The 25,330-nt window shown below is 39.4% G+C and overlaps 2 protein-coding genes across 2 annotated transcripts; both read right to left on the reverse strand.

Moving 5' to 3' along the window:
* Positions 1-3: 3 nt before the first annotated feature.
* On the reverse strand, positions 4-8,697 carry LOC145486280 (uncharacterized). The gene is made up of 5 exons (XM_081464920.1): positions 7,646-8,697; positions 4,545-4,721; positions 3,522-4,169; positions 3,054-3,243; positions 4-1,388 (listed from the first exon to the last, which is right to left on the reverse strand). Exons 1-5 carry the CDS (start codon positions 8,016-8,018, stop codon positions 1,010-1,012), a joined length of 1,767 nt encoding a protein of 588 aa, XP_081321046.1. The 5' UTR covers positions 8,019-8,697; the 3' UTR covers positions 4-1,009.
* A 2,616-nt stretch (positions 8,698-11,313) lies between these two features.
* Positions 11,314-25,044, reverse strand: LOC145486949 (dnaJ homolog subfamily C member 1-like). The gene is made up of 11 exons (XM_081465651.1): positions 24,669-25,044; positions 23,401-23,502; positions 22,693-22,739; positions 21,015-21,186; positions 19,528-19,633; positions 18,247-18,438; positions 16,692-16,834; positions 16,148-16,267; positions 15,557-15,620; positions 15,050-15,426; positions 11,314-14,622 (listed from the first exon to the last, which is right to left on the reverse strand). The coding sequence occupies exons 1-11, from the start codon at positions 24,822-24,824 to the stop codon at positions 14,551-14,553; spliced, it is 1,551 nt and encodes a 516-aa protein (XP_081321777.1). The 5' UTR covers positions 24,825-25,044; the 3' UTR covers positions 11,314-14,550.
* Between the last annotated feature and the right edge of the window lie 286 nt (positions 25,045-25,330).

Here is a 25,330-nt window from a genome sequence, read left to right on the forward strand (position 1 = left end):
GTTTTAAAACTATACTGGGATTTGAATTAGCTTACAGAGTATTCCGTTCATGATAATAAGCAATATAGCCAAATGAAATTATACCTCCATTTAACCATTCACTTTAAGAAAAGTGAATGAATGGCAAAAAGGTAACAACAATTTAACAAAATGCGAGGCTGGGAGGGTTGATGGCAGCTGCTCAGGAAAATGTTAAGACGTCCGGTCACCGGGCACAGAGTCAACAGTTCAATTGAAGAACATTTATCAAGGCATTTTTACATCAACGTCGATATGGGTGATGTGATAAATAGTTATTGACTGAGTTTTAGGTCGGTTTGTGCGTAAAATTAATCATTGGCGGGGTTACTTTTCTATGCTCTGATAAAACAGCTTTTCAAGTCAATCTGAAGGCGCGCAGAATTTCGAACTGCATTATGAAGACTGCAACCTCGTTCCCAGGGTCTCTCTTCTTCCCACCCGGGAGGCGGAAGAAGAGAGACCCTGGAAACGAGGTTGTGAAGACTGATGACTCATTAAACAAGCAGAGACAATTTTCCTTTGAGCAGGGCTGACTCATTTTGATAAAATCAAGGATATTTTTTTTTCTAAAAGCACCCAGGGTTCTCAGTAATCACTAAGTGTCAAAAATCCTGATTATTCAAACGATTATGCGTAATAACCAGTCATGTTACAGGCCATTTAGCGTCGTTATGCAGCACGTAGCAATGACTAATGACACGCTAAATTCTTATACAATGAGATAATGGGAAAGTGTGGAATGTCAGGCGAATTAAGATTTTAAGTTAGGGGTAAAAAAAGGGTTGGAAGTATATCAGTTTATTTATGTATAAATGTTAAAAGAAAAAAGAAAAAAAGAAATGAAATTATTGAAACGATATCTATAGAATATCGACAGAGCTACGCGCCGGTCATTTTTGGTCTTCTCCGTGATGCCCTAGAATCGGCATACAGCTACGTGTATTCAGTTTCAAAGTCAAACACTCCTTTCTATTGACATGCATCGAATTTACATTCCATTCAACGTTAATAAGGAGTCGTCTCCACTCTCGGACCCGCTCGAAACCTCTCCCGACCCAGATCCCGCTTTGCCCGATCCTTCTTCGTCGACTGAATTACCGGTTTTGGCCGGTTTGGGGCCGAAGTCAACCGGTTTCATCTCGCACATGAAAATCATTGATCCAATAGTTGGGTTAACACACAGCTCGTCGTTCCATTGCATGGCCCTCTCGCCTGTCCAGAGGTACATGTGCCCGCAGTTCTCGCCTCGACCGTCAAAGTTATTTGGTTCACTGAGAGCCCAGTTGGAGTACAAAGTGGGCAGCGGATCATCCACCCATGAAAATTGTTCATCAGGTGAGCCGCGCAGTAATCCGATCCACATGAACCTTGACAAGAAAAGTAAAATACAATAAGAAAAGAGATCCAAACTCAAGACTAAATTGTCAATAAACGACAATTTAAGAACCTGCTGGCAGACATTTGCCTTTTTAATACCCAACAATATAACAACCTGTTTAGCCAAGCAAGATCAAGCAGGTTCTTATGTATATGTACGTGGGTTACAGTTAAATTACGATAAACATTTTATTTAACCTAGGACTGTAACTTTGAGATTGCGAATTTACATTGCAAGAAAATACATAGCACTTTTGTGAATAAATACTGTATATAATAATAATAATGATAATAATAATAATAATGATGATGATGATGATAATAATGATAATAATAATAATAATAATAATAATAATAATAATGATGATGATGATAATAATACAGTGGAACCTCCGGTTGCGACCACCTCTCGTAAGCGACCATCTCTCCTCAGCGACCAGTTTTCCAAAATACCAAAAGTTTCCAAGTCAAATCACTATATTTGGAACCTCTTGTAAGCGACCACCTCTCGTAAGCGACCGCGACCGCTTTTAGAGCTAAAAGTTTGAAATTTTCTTTTGTTTTTGACCTCCCGTAAACGACCACTTGACAGATAATAGAGCAAACATTGAATAATAAGGTGTTGTAACATCACATTCCTGAATAGTGGAAGAGACGGAAATTTCTCAATGGGAAGTACCCGATTTTTCCTGGAAATCTCGGACTCTTGACATGAATAAAACATTTAAAAATTGAAACAAAATATACACATAGACAGTACGCTATCAGTCTCAAAAGAAACGACCTTAAAATGTCTTAAAATTACCATATGCTGATGAGGCAAAATTTTGACCCAATATGGATTAAGCTCTCATAAGCGACCACCTCCCGTAAGCGACCACCTAAGCTTGACATTTTGGGTGGTCGCTTACGGGAGGTTCGACTGTAATAATAATAATAACAATAGAAAAAAGCACCTATTTTGACAGACTTGAAAAAATGTAGGTTCTTACATGTAGGTTTTTATTGTACGTCACTGTTTGCGAATCTTAAAAAGTTTAGCCTAAATTTCGTCCTTTGTAATCCTGTATGGTTTATTATTATCTCTTTGGTGTTTTATTTTCAGGCTTCCTTCAGATCGAATGAGCACGGTTGAAAATAATTAAGTTGGTTGATAGAAAGTGGGGTTTGGGAGGTGACGTAGGGTTAAATAGAAATGTGGTTCAGTCACGTCTCCCAACTAATCACAGTTGGATTTTCTCGATGGGTTTAACGGGAGCGCCAGCCGCGCCAGGTTGAGACTTCCAGCGACAAATAATATTTGTGTTACAAACAAAAGTTCAGTTTTACGATGAACTCCGATTGCTTTTTCGTACTGGCGAATGCAAAGTCCTTTTTTTTTCTTGGATAGATCTTAAGGGTCGGAGACGTTTTGATGCAAAAACAAACATTTTCTTAAAATTGTTTGTCTCTATAACTTGAGTAGCAGTCGTATGTGCAAGTTGGAGCGGTGCCACGCGCGAGGCGGAGAAGGAAGGATTCCTTCCTGGCCAGTCTCCGCGCTCGCGTTTCTTTTCTCTCTTGTACGTCACGCCAGTTCGCCCTTATTATTATTCACGCGCCTGCTGTCCACGACCGTTCAGGCAGTCTTTACTGATTTGTTCAAGTTCTTTTACCTTTCATTGGCAGCTTTAGAGCGCGCTAGCGTGTACACAAAGTGGTTCTCCTCTGGAGACTCAATGTCGACCAGGTCTCCTCCGTGTTCCTGGCAAACCTGTCTAGCCTGATTCCACTGATCTGTTAACCGGTTGAACACCAAGTAACATGACGAGTGATATCCCGTCCAACCTTGCGGGCACCCGCCAGCTGCGGAAAACAAAATGAACCTAGAGTGAACCTTTTCAAACTCATTCATAATTTATTTTTTATTTAAACAAATATGGAAAATCAGTGTGGAACACACTTTACCGCTCATGTTTCGTGAACCTATGAAATCCCAGAGTACGCATACATGAGTGAAAACCTGTAGTACCAAGGCCGGGTAGATAAACCACATGTGGTGTGGTTTATCTTACAAGGAAGAAGTGAAGAAATAAAGAGATTGAGGAAAGAAGAGAAAAAAATAAAAAGAAAAGTAAGTTCACCTTCAATTGGACCGGCCACAGCCTCGACTTCACGCTGAGTCAGGGCCCTGTCGTAAACTTGCATTCGGGATATCCTACCATTGAAATAGTTCCCATCATTCGTAGCCCGCGCACCCATTCTCACACTCTTTGATGTTGAGAGTCTTATCTTGGTGCCAATATTACGCTGACTGCTCACCTGGCCATCCACCCACAGCTTTGCAACGCCACTGTTGTGGTCATAAGACATTCCAACGTAATTCCACGCGTTTGTTTTCAGCGGTAGAGCGCTGATGAAACAGGTCTTGCAGCCCCCATCATCTTCGACGAATTTGGCGGACAGATAATGTTTTGAATTCACCCAGAGGCTAACTCCCCAGCCCAGCGGGTTGTAGTTGAAAATAGGTCCACTTCTTGACTTGACGTAAACCCAAGCCAGTAAAGTTATAGATTCTTTTGCTTTCAGCGCTCCGGTATTTGGAAACTCGATGAAGCTGCTACTCTTCCCAGAGAACTGGTACGAGCCTTGTGGGTGTCCGTCTGGTCCAGGGGCGAGTCGAACTCCGCGCGCAAGGCCGTTGGGATTGCTCCGTCCGCTTATGTCCCAAGTTGTGTACTTTCCGTTAAGAGGATATAAGGCAATCGGGACTGGCATATTTACATGTGTTTCTGAGGGGCAAACATCATTTGTACGGTTAGTAGGGGGTCACAACACTTCACCAAATTATGTAGTCAGATTTTAAGGAAGGAGATAAGGGATATGACCCGAACATCTTCAGGTTTTAGGCTTTTAATTTCCTCAGCCAACGGCAAAAGGATTGGAGTTGCCGGTCTCTTAAATGAATTACAGATGAGAGGTTCAAAATCCGGTCATCTCTATTTGTTCTTCCGATTTTTCTCAGTCAAAGGATCTATGAGCACATCTGTAGGATCACGAGCAAAAGCTCAATTTTAAGAGATTGACAAAAACTGAAAGATGAAATGGAGCCTGCGCATGAGCACACCAAGACGCGGTAAAACGCTTATCAAAATCTGAAAAATTACCTCGTGTTGCAGGCTCAACTGAGTCCACCTCGATCACTTCCAGCTGTGTTTTTGTTGTGGGTTTTACTGTGTTCTCTGTGACTGTTTCGTGAATCGTCTTCGGTTTTTCTGAAGGCAAGTTGTTCGTAATCAGTGACAACTGAGCGGTCCAATTCGTCAGAATCGCATTTAACATCGCTAATAAAAGGGATTAGAAAGCGAATAAAATCAGTGAGCACGTTGTCAGCATAATTACAACCATGTACAATGTAAACTTCTGTCATTTGATAGATATATTTTGTTCCAGTCTCAATAGACCACTAGGGATAACGCGATGATTGACCGAGCGGCTGGGCAATACTGAGAGAATGACCCGAGGTCTTGACAGGATTGTCCGAGCACAGCGATGTCCCAACAAAAAACACCAAAGCCAGCCAATATGAATAGATTTATTACACGACTGAAAATGATTAGAAGAAAAAAACCTTCACGGTCTGGAAAGAGGCAGTAAACGTCCAAAGTACAATTTTTAATTACTGAGAGCCGACTCAGCGTTTTTTTTCGTGGAAGTTAGTAAAAAAAGGATCAGTTCTTTTCAATTTTAAAAACAAAAAATGCGTGCACGTGTACTTCAGTAAACACTGGATCGGCAGTAACAATCAAGTTTTTCTAAGTCACTCGAGCGTTTTGAAATGACAAGGTCTGTCCACAGATCCTCTATTTTGACTTCAGCTCATCGAGATGGCAAGCAAAAGTATTAACCACAGGGAATTTGAAAAAGCTCAAAAGCAAGGGGGACGCCCCTTTCTGCGCGTGCTCAACGGCGGCTCGCGCCCGTCTGAAGGGACATAAAATGTCTGTGGATAGACTAGTGACCTCGTATCTTCTTTTCTCCTTCGGTGTCCCTTTTAAGAGGGTTTTTTTTTTCTCTCTCTCTCTCTCGTTAATTTTTTGAACAACAAGACAGTTAATTTATCTCTTTTTTCCAAGTTGGTATCAGTTACAACTAAGTAGTTTTAAGCTTTTTCCTTCCTTTTTGCGTTTCGTTTAATTCTGGATACACCTATTTCCGCAGAGATTACCAATCGGAAACTCTTTATGATCATGTTATGTAAAACGAATCTGCTTTCCCTGCAACCCGCGTATAAATTGAAGGAAGTGCGGAGAACGGTCGGGGTCCGGCTTTGTCTTGCTCTCGAACCCTCAAACCGTCTAGGTTTCCCCTTCAAACACCATACAGTGTTAATTTTGAACTGCAACCAATCGATACGTGGTTAAAATTGTTCCGCACAAAAATCCCTGTCCAAAATCAAAGCTGGAGATTGTCGGGCGTCTCAAGAGAATTTTCACCCCGGACCGGCGCAGCGGGTCGTCATCGAATGAATTCGGAGGGATTAACCTTGTCCCCCACCCGGTGGGGTATTGCAGGGTTTGATTGCGCCTTGCGTGAGTGCTCGGTTTTCAACGCACGTTTATTTACGACACGCAATCAACAGCGGTAACCGATAGCTCATTGAACTTCCTCACCACTCACGCGATAAATGGCCACGCAACGCTGATAACAAGGTGGGTTTGTTCAATGACAGAGTTCGGCAAAAGTCGTTTCCGTTCGGTCAGATCCAGGATAAGGTAAGGTAATTGCATCAATTTTATGTAGTCGAGAAATTAATTTTGCAGGCCTCGTTTTGTCGCGTGCGTCATTCGTGCGAGGAACATAAATTTAGTTTAGTACGTATAAGTTATCTTTTCTCTACTTCTATTAGGTGACTTAAATTAAGTTGTGTCTTTGAGAATGGGAAGTATTTAATGATTATACTTCCTGACGAGAGGAAAGGAAAGTATGTTGCGAAAACAAGAATTCCAGAAGCTATGAAAAACAAGTAATGGCTCAGTGTAAAGTTTGCACAAGGCAGACACATTTGTATTATTTAAGGGAAACTTTTCTTTGTTTCTTTGCGTCGGAGACCGAAATAACTCTGTCCTGTTTGAGACAGGCTAAAATTTAAGTTGGTTTTATCATCACGACCCTTTGACAGTGTTAGCATTAAGTACGTCGAATTATCCAAAAGCGTACCTCTTGAATAACAAGATTACTACCAAACTCCGTCCGATTAACACGGCCACTTGTACTGGCTGGCGTACGTGCCTTCTTAATCGCACGATAACAAACATTCTACCTAAGGTTTCTGTGATAAGGATGGAATTAGATAAACAATTCCCCTGAAAGTGAAGATCAGTTTCACTTCCATGGCCCAGGGGCGAAAGAAACTTATTTTTAGGTGGCATTGATTTCTTGCACCATGCAGAGTCAATTATCGAATTGCAGCCATGTTGCGACCTCGTTTAACTACGATGCTCTCTAATTAATTTTCACTGTTTTGTGTCTGTTTTAAACTAACTTTAGTTGGAATTTGTTAAAAAAATGTCATATTAAACCTCTGGGTGGCCTTTACTGGCCTTTGCTCCAACTAATATAAGCTTTTTTTTGCTTTTTCATGCCTTAGTGAAAATTCACGAACAAGTTTAGGACCTTCCATAAATTCATGACAAATCTCTGCAATTAATTATTATTTTCGTCTAACAGATGAGAGATATCGCTTAAGATTACCGCGTGCAAATTGCAAAAATCTGTTATTGAAATTGACTTTATTCACAACAATTTGTTGTCTTAGTTTTTGAAATAAAGTCTATGAAGTCTTTTAGGAAGGATTTATATTTTACACTGAGAAAGCGTATTAAATTTTAATTCCTTTTTGAGATATATATTGATTCGGTACGTGCGTGCCAACGTTGCTTTTGGAACAATCACAAGTCGTTTGTTTTCCATTGATTCTCGATGACATAAAATCAGTGTGAAAAAATGCTTTCCCTTTCGGAACTGCACGTCATTGTTTGAAATGTTTAGTATTTTAATTGAAAAAACGATCGTGGCCTTCTTCCAGCTCTCCGGCCCTTAGAAATGTTCGCAATCTCTAGCGATCACTCAATTCCCTAAACACGATTCAGTCTCCGTTTTAATTCGTAAGCCAGCAGAGTGCGGAAAACTAAAGTAGATTAAGGTATAACTTTGTACATTATTGACATTTGAAATGCAACAACAACTCTTGAAATTGTAACTTTACCTTGAATTGTTTTCTTCGTAGTAGCATCCTTAACCCTCCACAGTTTCCTTATTGCAGGATTTATTTTTCTCTTAGTGACGTTGAACATTTTTTCCTCAATCAAATCGTCCATGGAGCTGCGCCATTGCTCCATAAACACCTTAAGCTGCCCTTGAGAGATGCATTCCGACTTCGCGCCTCTTTCTGCTGCGAACTTTACTCGAGCTTCACCCGGACTGTTGCACATTTCTTTCAAATCGTCCTTTCCCCGCGTGGAAACGATGGGTCCCAAAAGTATCCCCGCTGCAAAAGCCGTGCAGATCAGAGCAAAAAGCGCAGCGTTACACAGCCACGTTTTGTAGGAGCCTTGAATTACACTCTTGTCCTTCGTCATAGTGCGAACCGGCTACAAGTACAATCGGAAAACACAAATGCGTGAATCTCTATCGAAAGTGTGTATATATAATGTACATAAAGCTGTCAGCGAGGCGGGTCGTGAGGGGTCGGTGAAATCAATATCTCCCATATTATTTACTTTCTATTCTTTGCGTGGTTTTTTGATGGGGGATTGATTATATGAGAAACTAAAACATCATTTTTATCTCTTTCCTGGTTCTTCAATTTCGATTGGCGTCAAGGTCAATGGAAACAGGATGCCGACGGGTTAAGAAAGGCGTTTTCCTTGTTCAAATAGGTGTGCAGGAGGTTTGTTTTTGTGCGCGCATTTACAGATATTTCGGTCACATGGAAAGAGGAACTGTAACTTTCCGAAAATTTCACACGTATTTAAGTTGTTTTAATCTATTTTGCGGAGAAAATAGGAAGCGAAGAAGATTGAGAAAGTCATGCAGCTAAATTTGACCTCCCAAACTCTGTAAAGGACACTGAATTCGAATAGATCTCTTTTACTCCCATAGACGAACGAGGCCATGGCAAAACTCCGAAATTTTACATACGATTTCCTTGAAAGCGTGCCAAACTATCACTTAAACGAATGAATGCAACCAGATGTGAGAAGAACCATTTGCATGCTTCCCAGTGAATTAGCGTTAATTAAATGCCTGTGTTTTAGGAGGTCTCTTTCACTTTTGCGCAAATTTTCACCGTTGTCAACAAGGTCATATTGGGCACAAGATCGCTAAAAATCGTAAAATTAATGCATGCATGCATGCATCTTTATTCAGCCAGTGAACACAGCTATATCTGATGGCATCTGACCGCTCTACGCGCCAGAGACTTGAACGCCCAAAGCAGTAGAGGACGGTGAAAAGCGGCTGTATTCGCATGATCGCAGAGACCTCCTTGCTTTAATTTCGTCCTGCTATTATTATATATGCGCGCGCCAATGCGTTTCCAAGGAGACAGGTCACGGATGAAATACCCCAAAGTTAAATTGTCGTGATGACTTTACAAATTCTCCCAACCAGATTATAGGAATTGTATGGGGAATGGTAAAGAGAATTTGAATGCTGACGTCTACGGCTTGAACGAACACGATAGAATTGGAACGTTTTTGCGCAACAAGACTTGGGGCTTTTATTTTGATCGGCTTTTCGCTATCAGGCAAAAACAAAAAAAAAAAACAGAAATTTATTACGACGGATTCCGCTCAAAATTCGAATAATAAGTGCAAAAATTATTTACTAAAAATCTACGGGCTCACAGCACGGTAACTTTTTGAATACAATTTAAAACATCTTACTGTCATTCATTTCTCTAGGTGGCCCCGCGATTAAATCCCTAAGCATTCTCGAGAAATTTAATGTCAAACCTCGTAAGAATTCTTAATGCGTGTATTATAGTGTTTTCAACTAACGCGAAACGTCCGTTTTTATTGAAATATGGATAACTTCAAGTTCAATTTCTCTCGCGGGGTCAGCTTGAGAGCTTAAGTCTCGATAAGATCTTCTTACCTTTATTCAAAATATTACCATGCTATAAGGTTTTTTTTTTGGTGACTTTATTTGTGCCATTATTGCTTGAATGTCCTGCGGAAGTCATCTTAAACTGCTCCAGATTTTTCTCTCGGAAGTTTGTCATGGATTTGTCCTGAAGCTTCAGGGTATATTTTGAGATCACCAAGGGCAGAGGTTGTTCAGATTTGTGACGCCACACTGACTTTTGTCTAATCTTCTTTGCCGTGTAAATACACAATTCTAGATTGTAATCTTTTGATAGGATCCTGCACGAACAACGTTCCTATTTGACCGATCTAAACCTCCGTGTGAAGTTAGGTGGGGGGAGGTGGGGGGAGGGGCAGTTTCTGCAGAGAGTCTACTATGAAAGAGAGACAGAAAAATAGCTTATTTTGGTCTGATTAAGTTAGGGTGAGGTTTTTAAGAAGTGCATTGCAACCCCCACCCATTTTTGGAAGCACCCCCCCGTATCCAATTGTTCATTGATTTAATTAGAGAAATAACTCTTTCCTAAAAATTTTTGGATACTCCAATTTTTTTTACTACAACAACTCGACCGCATCAACAATTTTCCGACCCGCCGCGTGCATGTCACGTGTATCAAAACCGACTGCAACAGTCATGTTATTAGAACAAGGGGAATGATGTGTGACATGTTTTCTCCTCACATGCCAGCAACCTCTCTCTGGAACTCTCTAGAATCGCGTTAAACGAATCATATGACTGTCAGTTTAGGAGAAAAATAGTTTAGATCTTATTAAGGCTAGAAGTGGTAATCATGATCATCAACGCCAGCGTAAACATCGAGCACCGCATGAGAACAGCGGGAAGCTAAAACCTTGACATTCAGTTGTGTGTGCTCTGGGACTAAAACGTTCCTTTATGGTTACATCAACGTTTATTTAGTTTCACCCTCGGAGCGAAGATCGGGTGAGAGCATCACCTGATGAAACGTTCCAATCAGGAGATCAAATCAGTGCACCACAAGCTCTAAACCCATCCGGCTTAATTTACTGCTTTGCGACTCAATGTTTTTGCATGGCCGTTTTGTGATAAGAAATGTCAGTAATCTGCTGATGCCAACCGATCTATCATTTTCCGAAGCCGAAGGCTGAGGCAAATAATTTGATGTGACACTGCCAAATCACAATATTTTGCGATAACCGAGTTTGATAATCATTTTATCATTCGATCACCAGGTTTGTTTTCATATTTCAATCTCTCTCTGACAGCTCGGGGAAGCGATCCGCCATTTAAGGTCATTCCCCAGTATTGCATTGCGCATCCTTACTGCACATAATTTATGGCGTCATTAGCTCGCGTTTGTGCACGCACATTGAAATTAAAACATGGCGGATTTACCTTGATATTGAGTTCTGTCAGTTGAAAAATGGCTATAGCTCACTAACAAGCTCGGGCAACCCACATTTTTTTTCCAGTCATTCTAATCAACTAACCATTAGCTTTGCGTGAGAAAAGACTGATCTGATTTCTATGTTTGAAAATTTAATAAATAAGAAAAATAGCACCTGCACTGAAGTCTTTTATTTTGCAGTTTGATAGCTGTGGCAAGCAATTTGGTTCCAATATTTCAACGAAGATCCAGCTGTCCGCTAAAATCAAACTTAAAAGGTTTATTTGTGTCCGACACAAATATTGACTGTAGTTTGAGGCGTGTTTTCATGAGTCTGGGGTTACAAAGAGTTTACAATAACTTGGAATGCGTTCCTGTAATAGCATTAAATAACGCTAAAATTGGACATTTTCAATGCCTCACTGCTCCTTGACGAGCATGGGCACCCCTTTTTTATTTTATAATTTGAGTTCTCATATGATAAATACTCATTGGACAAAGTTTGAACAAAAACTATGTGCAGTTTTATTTCAGGGGAATAACCTTACAACACAAGATCGTGGTTAGAATTACGCATGAGCAAAACACACTTAGACGGTATTACGCATCAGCAGACCATTATTTGTAGGGAGGCGACTCCAATCTCGTTCCCAAAGTCTTCGTTCCCCTTAACCAGCGGTTGGAAAACGAGAGCTCTGGGAGCAGCCATTTCAGACATGCGACATAATGCAGACTGCGCAGTGAAACCGGATAGGCAGAATCACCAGAATTCGGTTATTTCAAAATGGTTGCGCCCAGAGCTCTCGTTTTCCGACCGCTGGTCAAGGGGAACGAAGACTCTGGGAACGAGATTGAGGCGACTCCGACTTCGACTTGAACCAGAACTTCTCGATCAGTAGTTTTGATCGGTAGTCTTCTAAAACTCATTCATCAAGTTTAAACAATGGAAATCATGACCGTGACTGCGTTTGGATATCTGATCTTAATAGCAACATTTCCGAGTTACCTTAAGTCTCTGTTTCAAAATGAATCTTCGTGGAAAACCTTTCATATGAAAATGAGTTTGATTGACCGGTGAAAATGGACATGAAGGCGGAATCATTTTCATATAATAGTTTGGCACGAAGACTCGTTTTGACACAAAGGCAAAAGGCAACTCGCAATTTTACGGTTTTGTTTCTCCGTTTTCTTCTTAGTTTTGGTTTCGATTGGGAAGATATATCAAACACTCAAGACAGTGTTTGACCACATTTCCAAACACCTCGAAATTCGTCAAAAATACTCCGCTACGCTTCGTATTTTCAACTCTCTTCTCGGTGTTTGGAATGTGGTAACGGTCTTTCGTGTTTGATATTTTACTTCCCGCATAGAATAGTCTTCAATTGTGCTCTCGGCTCACCTGATATTTGGTTTCTTGAGTGATTCCAGTTAAGAGCCCATTAACCGATCTTTTCAAGCCGTTGCTAAGGAAAATTTATTCTCATATACCCTCATCATTTTTAGTTAGTTCAGAGTTATTTCATGTGTTTTTACCACCAAATGCAGTCACTTGGTACAAAAACCTCAAAGACCCTGAATAATTGTTACTGCAAATAACAAACTCTCTTTGACGTAAAAAATTACTCGAACATACGTACGAACTGTAATTGGATTTTGATATATCCCTACCAAGAATCCCACTATTTCAAAATCCCCGGACGTTCCTTAAATGACTGTATTTCTTTTTTAAATCCTCTTGAACTAACTTCGTTAAGCGGGTTCTGTTGTTTAATAAACGGTCCATTCAGTAAAACAGACCTCTTCCTATCAATATCCAAATAATACAGACACCTCTAATTTTTGCAGGTACAGCTCGTTTTAACCCAGAAAGACTAGATTTTTTATAATTTCCACATCCTTAATGCGTATTCCTTAACGAGGTTGACTAAAAGCACCGCGCGCTTGGGTGTAAGTAGGTAAATAAAAGTTTCATTAATGTGTCAATATATTTGTATTATGTCAATGTATTATGGGTGCACAATTCAAATGCTTTCACTTGAAATGAGCACTCAGGATTTAGCAAAGGTAAGAACAACCAATGTAGTAAAAAAAAAAAAAAAAAGCAGTTCCACGTGAAAGTACCGCTCAAAAGCTTTCATTTGAATGGTCACACGTTAGGGTTTTATCCACGGCCTTAAAAGTTAGAACCACCTTGTACAGCATAATAAACGGCACCAAATGAAAGTGCTGCTAAATAACTTTCATTTGAATGGTCAGACTAGAGTTTATCCACGGCCTTAAAGGTTAGAACCACCTTGTACAGCGTAAGAAACACCACATGAAAGTACTGCTAAATAGCTTTCATTTGAATAGTCACACACTGAAAGTTTATCAACGGCCTTAAAGGTTACCACCACCTTGTGCAGCATAATAAACAGCACCACATGAAAATACTGCTCAATAGTTTTGATTTGAATGGCCACACACTAGAGTTTTATCCACGGCCTTGCAAGTTAGAACCGCCTTGTACAATACAATAAACAGTACCACATGAGTCAATCTTTGACTTTAAGGATGAAAACGTTATGATGGTTTGTCTGTTTCGATTAGATGTTTAACAAAAACTTCGCCAGCAGACTCGTTCCATAGCCGTCTTTTCTACCGTACAGATCGAACAGATAATTACTTTTTCGTTTATTTTTTTTTCTAATCATATGACATGACAACCTCTCGCCAACAAACAAAGCGTACACCCACCTCAACTTCAGATTCATTTAAATGCGGATTAAAAATAATCTGAAAATCGTCATTTTTAATCGTGATAATACCTAGTGACTTGCCAATTGCCAGCCATAAGGTTGCAAAAAAAAAGAATCTAAATATTAAGCGGTGGACCATTAGAAAACTGGACGCAGAAGGACGACGATTCAAAAAAGAAAATAAATAAATGAACCGGCCTATACAGAAGTATGTTCCTCCATGCACCGTGTGATGTACTTAAGGAAATACTCCAGCAAGGCACTCGGGAAAACAATGTCCGTGTCCTTTCCAAGTCTGCACATTTCTAATGTTACGTTGTGCACAGGGTTGACAAGAGACTAGTCAGAGTTGTGTAATTGCTGATTCAATTTACTAATGTTCTGGCTGTATTCTGTCAGCTGAATTAATGCTATATCAGTTAATCCCCAATGCTTTTTCAGATTTAAATACCTTTCTCTACCAAATAAAATTTGTCAGATTTGTTTGTGGTGGTCGATGTCAAACATACTTTAAAAAAAAAAAAAAAATTGTCTCGCTACACTGTAAATAATTAGCAGCTAGGATAGTGGTGAAGGCGACTATTACTGAGGACAAGCAGACTATTGCGTAATTCCTCACTGTTGGTTGTTTTCCAGTTGTTTTCCGATACGATTTACCACAAATAACACTCGCCAAAAGGTTTGTGTGTTTACCAAATTTCACATTGCAAAACCAGTCTGTATTTCTTTTATAACAACTTAAACATTTTTCAGGTATCAGTTTCTCTTCATTTACATAGAAAAATATTTCTATTTTGTCCAAAAACACGACAGTAGAGTCGCGAAATACATTGCCTTTACAGCCATTCTGACATTTTTGATAAGTTACTGGAGAAAATAAAAATAATTTAAATACTCTTTTCAATTCATTAATATCTGTTATTGCTGTCCAGCCAGCTTCTTCTTCCGCACACATTCCACAAGAAATTTGTACCGCAATATACACTCCTCCTGCAAGCGAACGAAAAAGTATATTGGTCAAGATGAAGCTTTATGAATTACGTGCTCAGTAAGCGTGCGCAGAAACAGTTAACGAAAAACGTCCTTGATTAAGTCCTACATCAGATCTCACAGAGAGTGGCGCGTTTATGCGAAAGAAAGGAGGCTACCGACAATCTGCGACAATGGAATGAATACCTCTCTAAACAACACAGTCAACCAACGAAAACTGGACGCAAATTTACTTAACCGGTTCCAAGCGCGGGAAAACGCACGTGACCAAGTCGTGACTGGCATGGGCTTTGCACCTGATTGGTTAAGCAGATGGCGGGCATTTTAAAACCGGCAGTATAGCAAAATCTGTACCAAAGCATTTTTGGATTTTAGACCAATGAAAACCGCTCTGGTATTAACTACCACCGAACCAGGTCCGTACTACCTTTGTTTTCCCAGGCACCGCCTGTGCTATGCAAGTCCACCGATCTGTCACTGTCTTCGGAAACTGTTGAAGAGCAAGCTCCAGCTGTTTCTGTTGATTCTGACTCCAAACAGAGCTGTCGTTACCAATCACGTTTTCATTTGTAACGCCATCCATCTGTTCCGACGTCTTGTTACTTCCGTCACGCACCACTGCTGCTGTGTTAACGGGCCGATCCGCTGCCTTCTTTGACGCTGTCTGTTTGCTCTTCGTTGATCTGTTGTGATTTTGAATTGTACTAGTCCCAAAGTTGTAGCATTCATCCGCTTGCGAAAGGCATTCATCGCTCACAATCGCCTTCTTCTTGTTCATCACTAACGACCCCAGGTCTCCTGTACCTTAAAACGACGAGAAAACAGAACGTTTCAGTAAGACAAACTTTTCCGCCCAAAAGACTACGAGTTGAAGTGAAAGGGTCTGTAAACTAAATGACGTAGTGTGGAACAGTATTTAAACTTTTTTTTCTACCTGTGTTCGCTGAGTGAATATTTGCTCCATAGGACTGCTTCAGCTTCTTCATTTGTTTTGTAACCTGCAATAGTAGTGAAGACCTCAGAAAACCAAGGAACCAAACCAGCTGAAACACTTGGTTACTTTTACATGACGTAAAGTACATAGAGTCAGCCCTACGATTTGGTGCCATGGACCAGGTCTTTTCTTTACCTGATATAAAAGAGACACTAAGTGTCCAATCCGGTCACAGTCATTGATGTCATGTCGTCGTTATAACAATGCCAAAAGTAAAACATTAAATCTCCTTAACAAACATTCATTGAACGAGATTGCCGTGGAAACATTTGCCTGCAGCTGATGTTCCTATAGCCTTTTCGAATTATCCCATAGTAACAATAAACAGGGAGAGTTCGATGTGGTAGTTTAGGCTGTGATATGAAACACAGCGAGGCTCATATCGGTTGATCTAATATTTTTCAGTTAATCAAAGTCCGATTCAGTGGGTATGATGATGTGCGTCCAGTATGAGAAGTCTGATATAGCAGCCGTTAATGTTGATATTGAACGGCTTAAAACAAAGCACAAACACTTTGCCAGATGACTAACCTCCTCTACTGATCGTCCAATCTCCACAGCAATTTTCTCCCAGCGGTTCGGGGTCCCCCCGGGAAATTTTATCATAGCACGGGTCAGCAGAGACTGTTCGTGATCTGTCCACTCGCCCGTCTGAGGAAAAAAAAAAAAAAACAAAGAAAAACTTACACTCCCCATATTATAAGAAAACAGAAACTACATCTGCAACTGTCATGGCTGCCACGGACATCACTTTTCGAAATTCCCTAGCCTGCGTAGCAAGCGTTTCCGTGGGGTTTGGAAGCAAAGAAAGACCGAGGAACGGGATTTTCGGTGTTTTGTCTGCGCGGAAAATGGAGCGAGAGCCAAAAAACTCGCTCCATTTTTCGCGCTTGAAGGAAATGCGAAAATAGTAGTTTACTAAGATAGTAAAACACCACAGAGATAATAATAAACGATAACGGACCAAGGATGGAGAAGATTAACACAGATTACAAAGTACGAACTTGAAAAATTTAGGCTGAACTTTTCAAGATGTACAAACCGCGACGTAGCTCCTTTAAAGTGCGATCCATACCTTCTCTACTGCAGTGGTTTCCTGCACGCTCTCTGTTGCTATGTTCATCGCATTTGTGACGGGTGCCCCTTCCCAGCTGGCGTCATCTGTGTCTTCTTGAGGAATGTTCACTCTTTGTCGTCTCCTTGGTCTGGATGGTTGCTCTAAGGGATTTTAAATATTCGCAAAATAAACCTAGGCTCATAAGCTAATTAAATACAAAGTTGGTGTAGTCGTAATTGCCCGCTGCTGTCTTGCGATCTTTAAGAAATCACAGTTAATAGACTATGTATGTATAAAAGACAATTGGGAAATACCGTAAACCGCCGCTTATAAGCCCTGGGCTAATACAACTTTGGATGGGCTCATAAACGGAGGGGTTTATATCCGGGGGAGTTTATAAGCCTAATCTAATCTGTACGTAAAATTCACTTATTCTTAGTCCAATTTTCAGCTTTGTAATTTTTAACTTAGTGAGGGCCACAGTGTGAACTTCTGGGTCACCAGTAATTGTGTTTTTACTGAATGAAGTTTTATTATGATTTTATCAGTTTTGCAATGAGTCTGCCCTCGCAATATTCACCTTGACGTCTTTGTTTCGAAATGAAATTCAGTGCGAAGCATTTCACAAGGTCATTCGCAGAGTGTATCCTTTGGCTACTTTGTTAAAGGCTTTGGTGATCACCTTTAAATAAGAGGACAGACGCGAACACAACATCCTTCAGTGCAAACCAGAGAGAGAGGGCCTTCATAGTGAGTACACGAGCAAATATACATCTCCCTCTCCTCTCACTGTAGAAAATGTCGCTTCATACGTAGGACTTAATTCTGAAATAATACTGTTGGGCGTGTTGGTCAGCAGAAAATTTTTAAACGTAGAGTATTCAATATGGCCGACGAAGATACCGAGCGACGAAGGACTTTAATTTTGCGAAAAATTGTCCACCAATGGAACGAGGAGAAGGCTGACAATGCAGCAGTATGTGTTGCAATATGTTCAGGTTGCATTGGGATGAGATTGGCAGATTGGCAATGTTTCTTCTTTTTCTTTAGCGGTACCAAATTTACGCACGCTCAATACACTGACATAATGTATGCATTAGATTCGACAGGGCAGAAATTCGACGTTTGAATCGGTGTCGTATTTCTGTGCCGGATAATGCGACCAGTCGAACGTGCGGCAGAAGTGCGGCAGCCGGTTCAGACGTCGAATTTCTATCGAATTTAATTCGTTGAATTGAACTCGACACGACAGAAATGCGCCGTATGAACCGGACCTAAGTCAACTACCATCGTAAACGTGATCAAGGCAAATTTTGTCTTTTACCTATGTGTCAAAACGAGTCCGTGTGAAACCATTCCAATCATATGAAGATGAGTCTTCCCCCCCCCCCCCAACAAGTTCATAATTATGTAAATCAAACTCATTTTCATAAGAAAGGTTTTGCACGAGAACACGAAACAGAGGCACAAGGTAACTCGGAAATGATCTAATTACCGCTGTGACAAATCTGAAAACCTGACGCCTCGAACTTTAGCCTGTCGCAGATTTAATACAATAACCACAGTTACCTACCGTCTTCTTCTTTTTCGTCATCATCACCATCTTCTTCGTCTTCCTCGATCTTTTCTTTCCGTCTTTCTCTCCAGTATTCCAAGAGAGCTTGATATCGTTCAGGCAGTGATTTAAAGAATCCAATGAGCACGTGAGTCATTTTAAATGGCAGCAGGTCCATGAATGTGGGTTTGGACACCCCCACCTCTTGAACTGAAAGGGGACAAACACACAAGAGGTTAAACGTCAGCGGTAAAACGGGACACAAATGTAACCGTTAAGCGTCAAAATTGGACGATTTTAACCGTTAACCGTAAAAAATATTAACCGTACAACAATTTTAGCCACGAAAGTGAAAGTCTCAAGATCTCAAAGCAAGACTTTTTTTGTGTCTTGTCTTGTGGCTTGAAAGCTATTTTAGTCTACAATTTTTATAATAATACCTTTTTCCATCCCGGAATGATCCTAAGGCCTTAAATATGTTTTACAGAAGTCAAAATAAATTTTTCACTTTATTAAACGATGACAGATGATTTTTAACTTTTGAAAACAATGGCGATTAATTTCTAATTTCTGTTAACCGTACGGAAAATAACTTTATAAAACGGTTAGCTGCAAAAGCCACAACCCCACTGAAACCCTCTCATTAGTGGAGGAGAAGACATCAATGTCATGATATTATACGATATCAATTAGGGACAGTATGAAGACAACTCTTTTTTTTTCAAATTAATTTTACTTTACAATCATCGTTGCTTAATAATGCTGCCTGGTAGAAGCAGAGGGTCTGGGACTGATATTCCAGTAGCACGTGATAATCACGCACACTACACTGTAGTTGGTGCACTCTTATAGTGGATTGGTTTTCAGTTGTGTGACGCATAACCAAAGTAAGCACTCTAGCCAATCAAAAGTTTCACACTGGCAATCAAAAGAACCAATCAAAACTCGAAGCAAATACTTGTAGTTGACAAAAAGCGTGGGAAAACGAGTCTTAGTGAGTGAACCACGATTGGTTTTGGTTTTACATCTGATTGAATAACAAGGTAGCGCGAGCTTTTTAAGGCCAATCATATAGTGTGGCAATGCAAACCCACTAGCTTAATGCTTCAGCTACATGCATTTGCTTCGAGTTTTAACTATTTCAGTGAATTGTCTGCGCCCTTTACGATTTAGTAGGAGTGACAACTATGGTTTTGGTTTTACCATATTCAATTGAAGGCCACTCTGTCAGTGTTGCAATACATGTAGCATTTCCTTGTAACAATAAATTGTCAGAATAAACAGGAAAACGTTTCTCACCCATTAAATCTGCTAGATCAGGAATGTCTTCATCAGTCAGTTTGGATTTCATTTTCTTGTTTCTCTTCTTGTCTTCTCGTTTCCTCTTGGAAAATAAGAGTTCTTCCTAGGGAGTTGAAAAGTCAAAAAACGAATTACCAACATTGTTAGCCTTGCTTGAGAGTATCTAGAGTCAGTAAAGCTTATTATTAGCTAGGAAATTGAGTTGTGCGGGCTAACAAAGGACACAGTTTTTTTCTGTAGGTACACAAGCCGACAGGCAAGTGTTTCCACAACTTCCTCGAGTTCTGTTTTCTTTTTTTGAGTTCTATGATCTGTTAAGCTATTTTCTAAAATTGTTTAGTAGAATTCTACTAGTATACTAATGCAAATGCTTCAATCTGATTGGCTGAGCCATTGCACACTATCATCCATTATAGTTCACCACTAAATTTTCCCTGATTCTTACTGGTTTGAATTGATCACATGATGCAATAGTGTTCATGCACGGACAGACACTATCAGCCCATAGTGCCCATCTGAGGAAAATACCTGGATGGATAGTACTCATCCGTGAAAAATTTTCTGTAAACAAGCAAACATATAAAAAAATAAACAATTGAAATTGTATTAAGTGGGTTTTGTTTATTTTCCTTTTTAAATTTTACATTTGGCTCTCACAGCTTTCATCTAAAAAAGTTGAAAATAATTCAATATGATTTTTGAACTGGTGCGCAGAAGAAAATTTAGTGGTGAACAACAAAGACAATAGAGTGTTTATGTCTCAGAACTATCGGTCTGATAGTTGCCCCTTGGAAATTTGATGTTCGTAAAACTAGCATATTTGCCCTTGAAGCTTCGCTTGTCAGGCAAATATTTGTTTTAAGAACATCAAATTTCCGCGGGGCAACTATCAGCCGATAGTTCCTCGACAGAAACACTCTATTGTTTAATTAGTGTGCAGTGGCTTGGTGTGATCGACAAAATTGCAATGTTTCCTTGTTAGTCCGAAGTTTTGAAATAACATTTACTAATAGAAACAAATGGACAATCAAATTCCTGAGAAGACTAAAAGGATGGCATTACACTTTCTTTAATTAAAAAAGCTTGAAATTTTTGAAAGAAACTGATATCTATGCATACTCAGCTGCAAATGTCAAATTGACAATTCAGTCTACGTGAATTCTCTTAAGTGTGAAGTTTAATACTGAGACCAGAAATAACTGAAATTGATATTTGAAGGAAATTTCAGTTAGATTTCTATTACAACAATTAGATTATTCCTTCGGCCTCATCAACTATCACCTCATAGAAATCTTGAGCTCATAATCTAATTATTGTTCAATAGGAACTGATATTAACACACAAGATTTGGAGGGCTTATTTTGGGGATTTTATTCAGGGAGAGGGGCTTATTATTCAAATTCTTCAATTGGTATTCACTATTATCTTTATAATGCTAACATTATTATTAATATTTAATTTCCTAGGAATGATCAGCAACATACCAGTTCAAATTTTTTCTCCAGGTATATTGACCAGGCCACGATGTAGTGTCCTACTGTTAATATGAGGAAAATAAGGAGTGCAAATTCTATAAGTCCCATCTTACGGACTCTCCTGTAGTAAAATACTGGTTGTCGCCAGTCCGGCAATCCATCCCGCAAAATGCCATCATATCTGAAAAAAAATAATTAAAGTAATATTACAAAACTGCATTCTAATAATTAAATACAATTTCCCACTTTAAGACTATCACTGGCCATAACCCGTAACACCTGTTATGGCTGAGTACGGTTAATTTTCCCTTGATGCTATGGGTGAAATTGCCTTTTGTTGGTAGAATTCACTCACAAAGTAAGAAGTTTACTATGGGTGTGGAGACCAAGGCTACAGGGTGACTCAAAACTTAAAGACAGCCCTGCACTTCCATTAAGATTACACAAAAGCTGTTGCATATTCACCAGTATTCATACATGTATGATACAGGCTGTATTTAACAAATAGTTTTGTGGCTCTTGTCATCAGATGATATCTGGACCACAGACAAGGTACACAAATAATTTGTGTACCTTGTCTGCTCAGTTATTGAGCTTCACCTTTAGTTGGTGAGGTGAAACAAAATTAATCAACGGATATAGTGCTGTAGTGCCAGCAACTGTGTCTTTAGTAAATGTGGGAAATTAAAAAAAAGGGAGAATGTTTACTCTTTCAGGAGATAGTTTCTTAATTCTACACTCAGACATTTGACTGATATCACTCAATCACAGTGTGGCAAAGGTAAAGTTCTACACATACATAAAAAGCTTGTAACTAACGGAAGTTATTTTAGTAGTCTGTCCACAGACATTTATTTTTTTGCTACGAGTTACTTTTCTTTGAGCACACAAGAGATGCGAGCATGGAGTGAGAGAGTGGCTATGGAGCAAATCACCTCTGCCCTCGCTCCCTAAATTAAATCGAGCAACATCTGAAGGGATCAATGAAAATACAAAATAACAACTGTACATGTATGGTGTCACCCATGTATTGGAATATGTAGAGTCAAAATTATTTTAAAGTTCTTGGAAAAAAGGCAAACAAGAGGGGAAATCGGAACCATTTGACTTCTGTAGCCTATGAAGCTGTTATTTTCTGTCTATGGTGTTTTTGGGAAAGCACCTTATATTTATTTGCAAGATAGAAGCCACAAACTTGTCATGAAAGATACAAAACACAACAGACCTCCCTGCGATCTTACATTTTATATATACTGCTTGTGGTAAACAAGTAGAGTTTGGAAAACATTCCATGACTAAATAACAAGACTATGTATGGGTATTTCTGCTTGAAATCAAAAGATCTCAATGAAGAGGCGAGCTTGTTTCCATATGAGAAGATCAGCTGTGTGACATTATGGTCCCATTAAGTGAATTTGGCAGCAAGCGACTCTAAATGAAGTGACAAAAACTGCTTCAAATCGTACAATGCACAGGTGATGGATCCTTGACATACTAATGCCCAGCTTAATATTTTGCTATGTTTGTGATCGTTAGGAACTCAAGACAAAGTAGAGGATCTGTGGACAGTCTATAACTAAATTAAAATAGTTATGCAAAGTTTGAACCAGGTTTTCATCTATCTCCTTCAAAATTTGAGGCTGATTGTAAAGACCAGCATACAATATCTAAATGCCTTGTTTTGTACCTTTTCCTCTTGTCTTCATCCTTCAGAACTTCTGACACTGCAACAAGCTGTGAAAATAACAATTTCAATAATTCAATGAACATAGTTGTGTATTAAAAATAAAAGTAATATACAGAATTGTGAAGATTATTGTTTAAAAAGCCCTGTGCAAAAAAGAAAGAAAGAAAGTTAAGGAAGAACTGAAGCTTCAACATACATGACTGTTGTGATACTTTGATCTGTGGGGAAGGGGGGGGGGGGGAGGGGGAGAAATGGGAAAAAAAACCATTTTAAGTGAAAGTCACAGTCAAAGTAAGTACTTTTCATAGCAGGATTAAGGATTAAGGTCAAGTCAAGTGGTCCATGCTGGAGCTCATCCTGGTTTCCATAGCATTTAGCAACTAGGAATATTTTTTCTCCCTCTTGGATGGGATGCTAAGCCATTACAGGGTTACCTCCAGCATGAAATTCGCAGGTACCCATTTTTATGCCTGGATGGAGAGACAGTGAGCGTAAGGCATCTTGTCCAAGAACGCAATGCAGTGATCCTGACCAAAAATCAAACACAGACTGATTGATCCAGTGTCCAGTGCACTAACCATTAGGCCAAGTTGTCTTCCAAGGGAGGAAGAGGAGGTTGTAAATTACATGTAGCCATGTGATGCTTCATTTTTAATCATAAAAATTTTGACATGATCAGTGATTAATTCATTGCAATTTTACATTCACCTGTCTGAACTTTTCTTCGGCATCTGGTGCTTTGTTCTTATCAGGGTGAAGTTGAAGGGAAAGTTTACGATACGCTCTTCTGATATCTGCCTGGCTTGCATCCTGAAGCAGAATAGCAACATTCAAATTGATCAGTTTTTATTAAGCTCATATTTTAAAGGGGAGAGTGTACCTGTGTGTGTATTGGGCATGGTAAAGAACTGTTATTTGGTGTCTCCAATTATGATGTCAGTTTGCTCCCTTTTATTGCTCATTTTCCTTCGAAATATAATACAGTTGAACCCCTATTAAGTGGCCACCTATTAAATGACCACCCCTATTAGGCGCCCAGTAATCAAAATCGCGATGAGGGCTATTCAGCCCCTTTAAGTGGCCACTATCCATTTTCCTGAGGGTGGTCGCTTAATAGGGGTTGAACTGTATATTTTTTCTAAGGGTGCATTTCTTTAAGAAAATCCAAGATTGGATTCTTAAAATCTGAAAGAATCCGAAAATGGATTTTGAGTTTCTTTACTGAACAGATCAATCCAAGACGTCTTGGATCATGGTGCGTAGAAGAATCCACTCCTATAGTGGATTCTTCGGTTCCTTTGACGCACCATAATCCAAGAGATTTTGGATTGATCTGTTCAGTAAAGAAACGCAAAATCCGTTTTCAGATTCTTTCGGATGTAAGAATCCAATCTTGGATTTTCTTAACGAAACGCACCCTAAGTTTTCTAATTTAGAATACATGCCCTGTTCTTAATCCCTGTGCAATTTGTGACTGAATCACTACTGTTGGATTCCAGGGCTGGTAGCAGGTTTATTCATAGCCCTACAATCTGTTTATAGAACTATTAGAAATAAAGATACTCATTATGATGATTCCCGCGGAACTATTAAACCGCAAGAAAACACTTAAAATGTTGTCATAGTGGGAAAAAAATAAATATATAATAAATAATAAATAAAATAAAAAAAATAAAAAAAATATACAGGAGGAGGGAATTCAATGGAACGCGATCCTAAAACCACATTGTGACGTCGGAAAGTATGCCAGTACTAACCCAATATCTAAAATCCTTTTCAGACAAAATTTCCTAAACATTTACTTCAACAATTTGATTTCTCTGGTTTTCTGTAGATCTAAATTTTGCCTTTAATTCAAGACAGCTGGAAGTAAAAATGATATGAACTCAAGCTCAATCGATCATTCTTCGATAAAAGACATTCATTGTTCAGATTTCTCTGGCACGAAAGAAGTCTTTGATATCGATTGATCTTACCTGTTTCAACCCAAGAACATCATAAAAATTATCCTTGATTTCTTCTACAAGGTCAAACAGCTCTAGATCAATAGAATCCCAACCGTGAACTTCTGTACACCTTGGCAAAATAAACAACAAGAGAAAAACTCTGTGTCCTGTCGAAGGAGCCGCCATCTTGGAAAATTTCTGGCATGTTAGCGCCCAGACTCCTAAGACTAATCTTCACAGGAACCTGGGAAACAGTTTTCCACTCTTTCTCTCTTTGGTTTTTTTCCCTCTTTCTTGTTTGGCGAAATTGAATTCTTATCTGAAGGGAAATTTTGTATAGACTTGGTTGGTCGCGTACCCGTTTACCAGATTTCAGTCGAAGCAGCTAGAAACCACTTCCGATGCCTAAAGTGTACAGAGCAAAATAGACGCGGCTTTTAGCTTAGATAGTAATAAAAGCACTGGGGCGTTCATTTTCTATGCAGGTATTTCAGATCGGCAGTGTTAGAAAAAATTATCTCTCAAAAAATTTCGTCTGATTTTTGCAAGGAGGATTCAACAAGAATTTTTTGATTCTATTTTCACTGTGTGAACATACATGTAATTTCAAACGAAAATTGCCAGAAAATTATAAACAAACAGTATAGCACATTGTTTGAAAATTGTTACCTAGCTTTCGGGTGGTATTCCGC

Source organism: Orbicella franksi, chromosome 5 (assembly GCF_964199315.1).
Source record: "Orbicella franksi chromosome 5, jaOrbFran1.1, whole genome shotgun sequence".
NCBI lineage: Eukaryota > Metazoa > Cnidaria > Anthozoa > Scleractinia > Merulinidae > Orbicella > Orbicella franksi.